Source organism: Rhincodon typus, chromosome 19 (assembly GCF_021869965.1).
Source record: "Rhincodon typus isolate 14 chromosome 19, sRhiTyp1.1, whole genome shotgun sequence".
NCBI classification, from domain to species: Eukaryota; Metazoa; Chordata; class Chondrichthyes; order Orectolobiformes; family Rhincodontidae; genus Rhincodon; species Rhincodon typus.
In genome coordinates, this window is record NC_063350.1 from 46,120,357 (window position 1) to 46,133,358 (window position 13,002).

Here is a 13,002-nt window from a genome sequence, read left to right on the forward strand (position 1 = left end):
GAAAATAAGATTAATGCCAAATGTGATTCAGAGTCCTCATCTGCATTACGTTTCTCTGAATTTCTTAGAGTTACCCCCAAGGTGTCAGAAAGAGGCATGCATTTTGAACAGATATTGCCTTCCTTTGGTTTCCTGAGTTTGAGCCGGATGGCACAACCGTTTACAATATTATCCCAAAATCATTGGCAACAGGCCTTAAGGCTGGACTCCATTGAGATTATGGCACTGAGGACACCTCTTGGGCCTTAAGATGGCTTTGTCCCCAATTTCAAGTGGTATGGCCTTATCAGAATTGGCCAATGTCCAGAAACAAGCAAACCATATCACTGGCCTGGTCCAAACATACATTTTGGAACACAGAAACCTGGAGTCGTGGAATGCCCCAAAGTAAACTTCATCAAGTAAAGGAACTGGAAAATCAGTCCATTATGTTTTTTCTTAAAGTTATACCTTCTGGAAACTACTTAAAAAGTAAAACTCTTTCACACTGAAACCTTTCACATTGACTTCTCTTTCTAACATAGGTAACAAATTTTGTGTAATTATTGCTGCAAAATTCACATAAACAATGGTCCAATGTTCCCTTCTTATGTATCAGGAGAGATAGTCTCTTCTTGCTGTAGTTGGGCCAGGCTGGTGACAAGAATTGCTCTTGACTTTTTCTCAAACCAGGTGGTGAGAGAAGGAGCATTCAACAAAGTCAGAAGATATAGAGCTATTTGTCCTTCTCACAATCCAAAGTGTTGTACCAAATCCTCGAAGCTGGAGGCATTCCAAGTAGACACAATGAGAAATCTTACCAGATATCATACCTGCACGTGGAAAATATCAAACCCATCAGAAAATCTTAACATAACAGTATCCAGGGTGCTTGAGTGTACTTCACTTAACTACATGCATGTAGGGAAGGGAGAATACTTACAGACGTAATTTATTTAAGGTACAGTTACTTCACTGACACAACCTTATCTATACCAATCATTAGCATTTGGGGATCCTGAGCAATGATAATATTTGCCAATACAAATCTGTAGTGATTGTAACAAGGTGAGCTAGTTGGACCTCATAGAATATGAGTTCCCCGATTGGGACTGTTAACCTAATCCAAACAGGGAGCTCTGGCTGACAGGTAAGAATAGGCATTTCAGACATCCTATACACTCTGAAAGCTGGCTCTGAGGAAGGTGGATGAGTGTCAAGGATTCTCCACATGTAAATAAAGAGTGACTTGGTGAGGGGATACTGGCCTTTGTGGAGTTACTTCAGTGCTGATGAGAGAAAAGCATGCTCCTGAAGAAATTCACTCACATCAGTCATTTTTGAATTGATTTCTAACATCATGCCATTATTTGGGAAGCTTGACTCATTTGATTCTGCTGTCAAAGACTGGACCCAGTCTGTGGAAAGAATTCATTTTTTTTTAGGCAATGGACATTGGGGCAGATGAAAAGCAAGAAATAATTCTCCTGACAGCTTGTGGACTCGCAGCTTTTTCAGTTGTTAGGAGCCTAACTTTCCCTGAGGCATAGGGCACTAAAACCTTTCAAGAGTTGACAGATTTAGTTAAGGAATACTAATGACCCCAAGCCTCCTCTAATTCTGAGACTCTATTGGCTTTACTCAGCAATTCAAAAACCAGGTGAATCTGTATTGGGATTTTAGACAACTGGCAGAGGCATGTGACTTTGGTTTAACCCTTTAGAGATCCTGAGAAACTGTTTGGTAGGTGGGATTAATGATGTAACCATATAAAAGCACCTAACAGCTAAAGCCCAACTGGACTTCAAACAGATACTACAACTGGCTTTATCATTGGAAAATGTGGCAAAGTGGAGGATATGAGTTACAGTGTATTTCGATGGAAACGAAAGCCCACGCTAGTCCAACTGAGCTGGGGGTACATCACTTGAGTGAAAGCAATTGCATAGCCTCACTCAGAGGGACTCTAGGTCAGCCCACAACAAAACTCCAAAACAAAGCCAAGCCTCGGTCAAATGATTAAAATAGTCTTCAGGATCTGGGCTGGCAAGCCATAGTAGTTGCTGCTGATATGTAGACTGGAGACAGCAAAAGAGTAGCACTAGATGAAAATTGAGTGAGAGAACTCAGAGGCCAGTCCCAAGGAGAGTGCACACCTAGGAAATTGCACCTACATCTGGTTTGGAACAGTCATATTACCCAACAACATCCAAATCAGAACCAATCAAAATGATCACCCAGTTCTAATGGAGGTTGATACCAGTGTGGCTGTATCAGCGATTTGCAGAACCGATCTTTAACAAAATTCACTCTCTACTCCAACCCTTAAGGTTGCGCAAGACCTCAGCCAGGCTGAGAACCGATACCAGGGAACCTTTCCAGATTAAGGCTACAACTTTGGTTCTGGTCTCTTATGAGAATCAGCTGGTTCAGTTACCAGTAATGGTAGTAAAAGCCTCGGGCCAAGCTTGAAGAGGAGAAATTGGTTGAGAAAGATTCACCGTGATTGGCTCAACATTTTTTGATTAGAAAATGGCTGCCTGAGTGGAGTCCTAACTAAATACCTGGTAGATTCTCAGGAAGTTCTCGGGACTATCAAAGGAGCACGTTGACCAGGAAGCAATTCTGTGATTCTGCAAGGGCCTTCCCGTGCCATTTGCCTTACGGGCAAAAGCAGCGGCAGGAATCAGAAGGCTGGAAAGTAAAGGAATAATCAAACCAGTCCAGTTTGCAGAATGGGCAGCACCAATTTTAAATGAGTAGTTAACGGCTTTTTGCAGTTGGATAAACACCCAATCCCTCGCTTAGAGGTTTTATATGCAAAGCTGGCAGGGGTTGCTGTCCTTCACAAAGCTGGACTTGAGCCATGCGTACTAGCAATTGTGGTTAGATGAAGATTCCCAGAAGTATTCTTTTTAAATTCATTCACAGGATGAGATGTCACTGCCTAGGCCAGCATTTATTGCCAATCCCTGAAGACAGTTAAGAGTCAACCACATCACTGTGGGTCTGGAGTAACATGTAGTCCAGACCAGGTAAGGATGGCAGTTTCCTTCCCTAAAAGATGTTAATGAACCAGATGGGTTTTTCCAACAATCGACAACGGCTTTGTGGTTATTGTTAGACTCTTAATTCTGGATTTTTATTGAATTCAAATTCCACCATCTGCCATGGTAGGATTCAAACCTGGGTCTGCAAAATGTCATCCAGATTAACAATCCAGTGATAATAGCATGAAGCCACCACTCTGAGGGAGCTGGATCAGTGTCAAGGACTCTCCACATGTAAATAAAGGGTGATGTGCTGATGGGATACTGGCCTCTGTCAAGTTATTTCAAAATCACCACAACCTGGATTTTATGACATCCAGCACATCCACCCCAATTCTTTACCCCGGTTGTTGTCAGTGCTAGGGACATTTGCCTTGATATACTAAAGGCAGTAACAAGCTTTCAAGCACTGGATTTATACTTCTGGTACACCAATACAGTCATCAAAGCCATCACTGGCAGAACAGAATGAGGCAGAATGGAACTTCCAATTTTGACATTCTAACAATGATAAAACTTTTTAAGTACTTCATTGACTATAAAGAACTTTGGGACGTTTTGAGAATGGGAATGGTGTCTTATATTCTAACAATGATAAAACTTTTTAAGTACTTCATTGACTATAAAGAACTTTGGGACATTTTGAGAACGGGAATGGTGTTTTATAAGTTCAAGTCTTTAATTCTGTTCTTTCTTTCACTCATCAATGGTGTTGACTTAAAGAATAGATTTTAACAACTGCACAGTGAATTAAAAGATAAAATATGAATCCAGAGAACCTTAATAGATAATCAGGTCTTTACATTTTATGCTTATAATAATAATTGCATTTCTTACTCAAATCATTCTGGAGGTTGGAGTTAATATTTCATATTTCTATTTTTATATTAAGCTGGTTGTACAACCTGATCATCAGATGGTATGAACCAACCTTAAGAAGATATCTGAGTGACAAGGTATGATAGAGTAACACATGTAATTGGACGTATCTCCAAAATCTCCATCCATCATTATTTGCTTATAAAAAGTAACACGAATTTGAAGATTTTGTTACCAAAGATTTTTTTTTGTGAACTACTTACTTCATATTTCAGTGTTACTTGCCATAGATTAAGGGGAAGATAGTTAAACACATTAAAAAGAAAATAATAGAAAGGTATGCTGATGGCGCTGGGTGAAGTAGAATGGGGAGGAAGCTTATGTGGAACACAAAAATTGGTTGGGCTGAATGGCCTGCTTCTGTGCTGTAAATGCTATGGTAAAATACCAGCAGTGAGGTAGATATTGTAGACCAGTGGAAGATTCTCCTTGCTATTGGCATTTGATCAGCTGTGATTCCACACTTGGTCCCTTCACATGGCGGTCACGTCTATCGTGGCAATCTCCCTGCAGGTTCAGCATGGCCACTTAATTAGCCAAACTGTGACCCATAGAGCGGCCCTGTGGCAGCAATGGTAAACACGCTAAAAGGTTGCCCTGACCCTCGCAACCAACCACTCCCTCTTGTCACAGTCTGCCAGCCTGATGCCGGCAACTCTCACAAACTCACCTTAATCTTGGGCCACTTTCATCCGGCTCGTCCAGGCTTTTTGCAATTCTGATAATGGCCAACTTTCTTAGTGGCGCTGCTAGAACTAAGGAGCTGCCGGTCTTCTCATTCATCAGCAAACCTTTGTGGAGGGAGGGGTGTAGAGCATCCTCATGTAAAGATGTGGAAGCCCCTTTCTACAGGCAGTTCATTGCCTCAGGAGTGGAAAGTACACTTCAGGCCACAACGAGTTTGCCCCTGGCTTTCTGACCAGTGGATATGGCCACGACCACTCTTAAAATCCCAGCTATGAAAATCAATGTAAAAAGTACACGATTGTTCGTGCAAGGAAGACAAGACAAACGAGATGAAAAATCCATCTTCAGCTTGTTCTTTAAGTTTTATATCAACAATTGTATGCAACTCATTAAAATAAGCCTGGTAACTCCTAACAATGACATGGAGGAAAAGTATAGGAAGGGGATCTGGTTCAATGCAACAAAAGGAGAAATTTCAAGTCAAGTTTTGATCTTTGATCGATAAATGAAGGAAGGATTAACTTTACCGTGCAATAGTCAATATTATTTAACATGATATTACCTCTTGCTGAATTGTTTCATTCCAGGATCAATGAGCATTATGCAAATAAATGTACCATGCACCTTTCATTAATGCAACTTCATCAAAAGATTTTGAAGAGGTCTCTTTTTTACATCACTGTCCCTTAGAAATCTTACACTTTTATATTTGTTTCTGAGTATCGTATCAAATTCAGGTAGGCAACTTACTCTCTTTTGGATCAAATATTCACAGTTTTTCTAATAAATACTTGCTTTTTATTTGCTTTATTAAGAAAATATATTGATAGTTATAAACCTAAGCACCAATAATCGAAATGAACAATAGAGAATTTTGAAGAGCTTCATTGGATTTGGGAGCAGTGTAACTAGAATATTCATGTTTCTGTATGTATTGAAAAGTCCAAGCTATAGACTACCTAAGTGGAACTGGGACCCTGCCCAGAAAAAGAAGAAGACTCCCCAAAAGGTAAAATTGAACAGGCAGTGATGTAATAACACTTGACAAATTGTCCAGATTCTAATCAGGAAGAAATGCTGAGCATAATTTTGATGATTTTATAAACATAAAAATACCATTTATTCACCAGAAGTTCACTCAAACTTTCATAACTCTACATTTTTAACATTTTTTTGCGATGTGGGAGTTGCCGGCAATGCCAGCATTTGTTACCTTTCTCTAATTCTGCTTGTAAAAAGTATTCTTGAACCAAACCAGGCCATTTAGTGCAGGAACATTCATTATGCTGTTCAGAAGGGACTTCCAGGATTTTAACCCAAACACAGTTAGGAAACAGCCATAGAGTTGAAAATCTACACAATGTTTGACTTGAAGGGATACTTGTGGTCGGTGGTGTTCCCATGAGTCTGCCGCACTGTTAACCAATTTACCAGCTTCGATTTACGAAAATGACTTTTTCCCCACATCTTCATGGAAAACAAACAAAATAAATTGGCATTGGCCCAAAACAAAAGACACAATTCCAAATTTCCACCTATGGTTCTGAAATTTGTTTCTACATTCCAAAATACATAATGCAATAAAACTTGATTTCCAGTCCTGTTAAACTACATGTTTAGTGAAGTATTCAGGATTTTCAAAAGAACAAACAACCTGCAATTCATCACTTAACAAGAGAAAGGACACCAATGTACCCAAATGTATGAAATACTGGGGAGAATAAAAGATGGCAACAACATTCCATCCTTGGATTAAATATTTGGGCAGATTCATTGTTCTGTATACTACAGGGTAGTAAATAATTTGCAGCAAAATGCATAAGGACATCCACATATGAACACAATAGAAGCTGATATTGGACTTAGAATAATATGCAAATAAATAATCTTTGTAAATAATGGTATCTTTGTTAAATGGTCTAAATTCACAAATAAGTAGGGAAGAGGATTTGGTGCATTTCGAACATCATATGAGTTATGTTATGTAATTAAATGTGAAATGTAAAGTTCCATAATTGAAACAATCATTTACGTATCTTTTGCAGATCTGTCTTGAATTGCAGAAAATCTTCGCTGAAAAAATAGGTCCATTTCTCCAAACTGTGCCAGGTGGGAGAAACATGTTAAATTCTCAGACTACGAGACTCTAACAATATCAGCTGATTTGGGATAGCATTACTCATGATGAATTGTTTTAGAATGACTGTAAAAGTATCCCACATACAATCCCAAGTATTACAGGTCAGCACAGGACAACTGGCACAATTGTGGCAGGTGAAAAATCTTTATTAAATAAAAACAGGAATATGAAACAATGAAATGAACATTATGTTGCAGAATAATGTTAAACTGTGGAAAGGCATGTTTTCTTCCTAAGAGATTTGACCATTGCCACAATCCTTTTCGGAAAATTAGAGGAGCTTAGTAAAATGAAAATATCCTGCACCTAAGTACTAGAGCTTTGAAATACAAGGTTCTTCTGGTGCTCTATAATTATAATTCCATAAGTGCCACAGAAGAACCCTCAAATAGGATAGGGTTTAGATTGCCATCCAGATGTGTCTAGCCTTAAAGCAGAGGAGAAGCTATTGTGATAGCTTGAATGTAGGGAAGAACCTGACATAAAATAAATTCTGGATTTTGGAGTGTAGAGCAAACTTTCAAAGTTTGCCAATGATACCAAACTTGGGAATATGGCAAACAGAGGATGATAACTGAGCGACCACAACAGGACATGGATAGGCAAGCAGAATAGGCAGACAAGTACCAGATGGCATCTCATAAAGAGAAGCATGAGATGCTGTCTTTTGACAGAAGAAGTAGGAAAAGGAAATGTATGCTTGATAACACATTTCTAAAGAGTTTTCAGCAGAGGCACAGGGGAGTCCATGTGCACAGATCTACAAAGGTGGAACGCCATTGCTTTTCTTAGATACACCTCAGGATCAAAAGATAAAATGTGTACAATACACTTTGATACACTTTGAGATGCTGATAAGACCAATGCATGGTCTGCAAACTCTTGTCAGTTGAGGTGATGTTTGAAGGTTCAGATAGATATGGTGTTTGAGGGTCTGCTCAGGTCTCTGTTTTGATCAGAAACAGGGCAGAGACTCCCATTGAAAACAAAACAAAGAACTGTGGATGCTGAAGATCTGAAACAAAAACAGAAGTTGCTAGAGAAACTCTGCATATCTGGTAACATCTGCACAGAGAAATCAGAGTTAACATTTTGAGTCTAGACGGGTCACTGGATTTGAAATGTTAGCTCTGCTTTCTCTCCAAAGATCGGCCAGATCTGCTGAGTTTCTCCAGCAACTTCTGTTTTCATTTCAGAGACTCCCATGTGTTGGCTGAGATGCTTCAATTCTTCAGGGAGGCTTTGTGAACATCCCTAAAGTATTTCTGCTGAGCTCCTGGCAGTTTATAATTGCGACCGTATTCGAAATGGACGTCTAGTGCAAATGACAAGCCCTGGCCAGTGAAGATGGCTTTTAAGTGATAAATGCCTCAATGTTCGGCAGGATTGTTTGGGAGAGGACACTGCAGTTGCATCTTTCTTCCTACTGACAGTACTTCTCCATGCTTTGAGGTGCCTATTGTAGGCTGGCAAAGTCTCCAAAGCATATTGGAGCACAGGGATAACTGACGCTTAGTGAACTATGTCATAGTCTTGGGCAGGACATGTAGAGAGAGTTGATAGCAAAGTATATGGTATCTTTCTTTAATAAATATTTTTCCTGAGTACAGATGTTGGGAATGTGTGCTGAAGCCTTATAGAATCCCACCGCCTTACCCTATCCCTGTAACACTGCGTTTCCCATGGCCAATACACTTAACCTGCACATCTTCGGACGATGGGAGGAAACCCACATGGACACAGAAAAAACGTGCGTTCTCCACACAGACAGTCACCCAAGGCTGGAATCGAACCGAGGTTGCTGGCACTGTGAGGCAGCAGTGTAACTACTAAGTCACTGTGCTACCCTGGTTAGGTTTCAATTTGAGTGTTGGACCAGTCGTGGTCATCACACTTCATGAAAGATGTTAAGGGCCTTGAGAGGGTGCAGAGGAGTTTTATCTGGATGGTTCCAGGCATCAATTAATTTTGCTGCAAAGGAAAAGCTGGGGTTGCTGTCCTTAACTGAGACGAAATGCGATAGAAATGCACAATATTTATGACAACTTGATTAAGTTAGACAAAGAAATGTTCCCAGTAGCTGACGATGCAAGGACTAGGGAACACACGTTATTGGTTTTGAGCAAGATTTATAGTTGGGGGGGTGGGGGGGAAGTTGTGAGGATTTTTTTTAATATATGTAGCAAGTAATAATGCCCAGAACTCTCTGTCTAAGAGGGTGGTGGAAGCAGAGATAATCAATAATTTCAAAAGGAAATCAGATGGGGGATAATTTACAGAGCTTCAGGGATAGAATGGGAGAATGGGATTGACCAGATTGCTTTGCCAACAGCTGGCATGAAGTTTATGTGCAGCGTGGGCTCCTTCTGTGCTGTAATGACTCTACAAATCTGCAAAGCTAAAGAGCGCAGAGCAGTGGAGCCAGAGGAATTATAGTTTTTGTTTAATATACCTTACAATTAGAGTACGTATTTCAATTATTACATACTTAAGTCAAATGTTTAACTAATTAATCTGATTTCAGGGCTTAAAATTGTTATATACAATGGAAGATTTATAAAAACATGGAAGGATTCAGAATATCATTTTATTAAAATCTAGTATACAAAAATAAATAATAATTCAGGAAATAATAAAACAAGCAAAATAATAAACAAATGGGTAATAAATCACAAATTAATCTGAAATTCAATCAGGCCTTTTTTGGTTTGGGACAGTGTTTGACCATGGAAGGAAGGTTTGCACTGGTGTCTAGTCAGCCCTTAACCTTCGCATAGATGTGTCATGGTCCCCTTCAGTGTTGATCCACATGGACAATCTTAGCTGCTGTATTCTACCAGTATATCTGAACGTGGGGTTGGTCTAGCTCAGTTAGCCGGACAGTTGGTTTTCAAAGCATTGTGATGCCAACAGTATGGGCTCAATTTCCATCACCAGCTGAAGTTGGCATGAAGGACTCTCCACCTCAACCTCTCCCCTCATCTGAGGTATGATGGCCCTCAGGTTAAATCACCACCAGTCATCTCTCTTTAATGAGAGAGGAGCCCTATAGTCTGGTAAGATATGGCAACTTTCATATGCATATATCTGGACATAAACACAATAAAGTAATCCCAACTCTTTATTCTCACTACTGCGTGTATATTACTACAGTCTAATGCAGAATGTTAGTTCTCTCTCAGTCTCCATTTCCAACTTTCCTCTCTGAATGTTTTCTGCTCGTGTCATGGTTATGTAATCAGTTATATCATTGATTTACATGAACCCCTTACTCCACAAAGCCATCAACAAATCAAAATTGTACTGCATATAGAAATAAATTAAAACTAATAACTAAATATAAAACAACTGGCAGTACAACTCTCTCTCCAGACTGCAATGTTTCAAAGTATGCAGATACTGTCTTTGACTGCTGTAAATGTCTCTGCATGGAGACACTGTGGCTCAGATAATGAGTTAAAACTGATGTTGGAGATACCCTGACACATAGAGAAATGGGTGAGCAAAGGGGACACACAGTTAGTAATTTTTGAGTCAGTTTCTCTATAACAAAGTCACTTCTCAAAGATAAACTCAGGTGCAGTAAGAAGAGATTATGACACTTAATGAGCAGGAAAGTGAAGCCAAGGAAATCCCAGAGTCAATGGTCTATTCCAATAAATACAATGTAGTTATTGCCTGTGCAAATGGCCTGAAAGCTGACTACGCCAACATTTCTCCCACAGTCCAAAGATTTGCAGGTTAGATGATTGGCCATGCTAAAATGCCCATAGTGTCCAGGGAGGTGCAGGCTAGGTGGATTGGCCATGGGCAATGCAGGGTTTCAAGGATAGGTTAGAGGGGTGGGTCTAGGTGGGATGGACTTCAAAGTGTCGCTGTGGACTCAATGGGCTGAATAGCCTGCTTGCACACCGTAGGGATTCTATCATTCTATGGAGCAGGTGACACAAGAGGTGTGAGGGTCTGGAGAGGAGGAGTGTTTTGGAGAAGGGGCAGAATAGAAAGATTTTGATCAGCGATGATTTTGTTATTAGAGGGAAAGATTGTGTCTTCCATAGTCTTATGCAGAACCAAAAGTTTGTGTTGTCTACCTGGTGTAAAAATAAACTACATCTCAGAGCAAATGGAAAGAAACTTGGAAAGATCAGGTTTGGATTCAATTGTTGGTTCCAATTTGGATCACAATGAGATAGCTGCAACATGAGATGTGAACACACAGATAGCCCAAAGAGCATGAAGTAAGGATTCTTTACTCTGCTGGCAACAAGTCATCACAAACATGAAGGGAAATTCAGGTTATACAAGAAATTATTTACAGCACTCACATAGAATAAAGCCTGTGGTTTACATTGAGTTGGAGAATCCTATATTGACCTGCTCCTTTTTCCCATGAATCCACCTTTGGCCAAAGACTCACAGGGTCTGTTCGACTGTACTCCTTCACTGTCGCCACCTGCTACTGGAGGTCCTATTACATGAGGGAAGAAAAGAGTATGGGATGTTATGAATAAAAGAAACTCAAATGTATTCTTGGGATTCCCACCTTATTGATGTGTTAATTGGCAAAGAAATATCAAACTCAGGAAGGTGAATATTTGCTGTGGTAAGGAGGAGTGTCCATTTCATAGGACATTGGCAGCAAAGCAGCACTGGAAGGAGCAGTACCAGTGATATAGGTGCCATCTGAACTGGAGCTGGAGCAGTGCCTTTACAGAAAGGATATAAAGGCCTGTTAATAGCAATTTAATCTGTTAAAATGAAGGAAAGAATCTGTTGAAAATAAGTTAAATTGCAAATAAAAATGGAGAATGTGAATTAAATGAGGCTGAGGTAATAAAGATGAGCTGTAATCGAATAACTAGTCATAAAACAGAAGTATGAAGAACTGTTAAAAATAAAATAAAAAGAACAACTATAAAAGATGAATTAACCTGCCTGTTTATCAGTGTACACAGTATCTGAAACAAACAGGGGAACTGAAAGCAGAAGTCCATGAAGAGGAACCTGATACACCCTGAGAGTAACTGAAACTTAGATGCACGAAGAACTGGATTGCCAATTAAATGTTCCACATTAAACATAACCAGAAAGGATAAGTAAAACAAAGGGGGCAAAAGAGCTACACTAATTAGATATAAAATAATGGCTTCAGTAAAGCATCATAAATGAACAGAAGGTTAGAAAGAAAATACACATGAATTAAAATAAGAAATAAAAATGATCAATCACACCACCAGACCACCTACCAATGTCAACAAAAACATGAAATCAGATCATTGATAATCTAATCAGACATGGAGAAATATAAACCGTGGCCTGGATGGGTGGTTTCTATGTATACTTGATATAATAGAAAGGTACCATATATGTATATAAAATAAATCATCAGAAAAGGAGATAGTGTCAGAAGGCTGACAGGCAGCAAATGTGATTCCTTAGTAACTGAACAAATCCATGGAACTATCGACTAGAATTTCAGACCCAATGGTGATAATAGAAATCTATTACAACGGTTTGCAGATATACAACATTAAAGTTATTTTCTCTTAGCAAAGTGGCATCTTACACATAGTTATGTGGTCAGATTAAATAAATTTGGATGAACTGAATCCAGGTAGGTTGTATGTAGTCAAATAGGAGGTGTAGACTTGGTGAATCACAGTTTGGCGATCTTTTCTTAGTCCACACTATTCTGTTCTCATGTCTTACACTGAATAGCACGAAAAGGTTTGTCAACATTTTAATGTGTTTCCAATTTTTTTACTATTTCAGTGACAAAAGAAATTGACAAATATGTTGGGATTGACTACTCTTTAACCAGTCTTCCAGAAGTGGCAAAAGATTCACTAATTTTGCCCCTCAAGGTATGATGGAACACATTACAATAAATAGATATGCAAACAAGATTTTCTAATTAAAGGATAATAGATGCTTCCCAAAGAAGAAACTTTCTACTGATTTGCATAAAAAACTGTTTTGCATGAAAAGTAATAAAATATAAATGATATCAGAGATAGTAGGAACTGCAGATGCTGGAAAATCTGAGACAACAAGGTGCAGAGCTGGATGAACACAGCAGGCCAAGCAGCATCATAGGAGCAGTAAGGCTGACGTTTCGGGCCTAGACCCTTCATCAGAAATGGGGGAGGGGAAGGGGGTTCTGAAATAAATAGGGAGAGAGGGGGAGGCGGATAGAAGATGGATAGAGGAGAGGATAGGTGGAGAGGAAACAGACAGGTCAAAGAGGCTGGGATGGAGCCAGTAAAG

General features: G+C 39.4%; 1 protein-coding gene across 1 annotated transcript in view; it reads left to right on the plus strand.

Moving 5' to 3' along the window:
- LOC125485514 (lipopolysaccharide-binding protein-like) overlaps nucleotides 1-13,002 on the plus strand; it is a 58,450-nt gene that overhangs the window by 20,936 nt on the left and 24,512 nt on the right. The window contains exons 6-8 of the mRNA XM_048608588.1: nucleotides 3,922-3,985; nucleotides 6,641-6,704; nucleotides 12,508-12,599. Coding sequence (XP_048464545.1) covers nucleotides 3,922-3,985; nucleotides 6,641-6,704; nucleotides 12,508-12,599 — 220 coding nt within the window. The remainder of the gene's footprint in view (nucleotides 1-3,921; nucleotides 3,986-6,640; nucleotides 6,705-12,507; nucleotides 12,600-13,002) is intronic.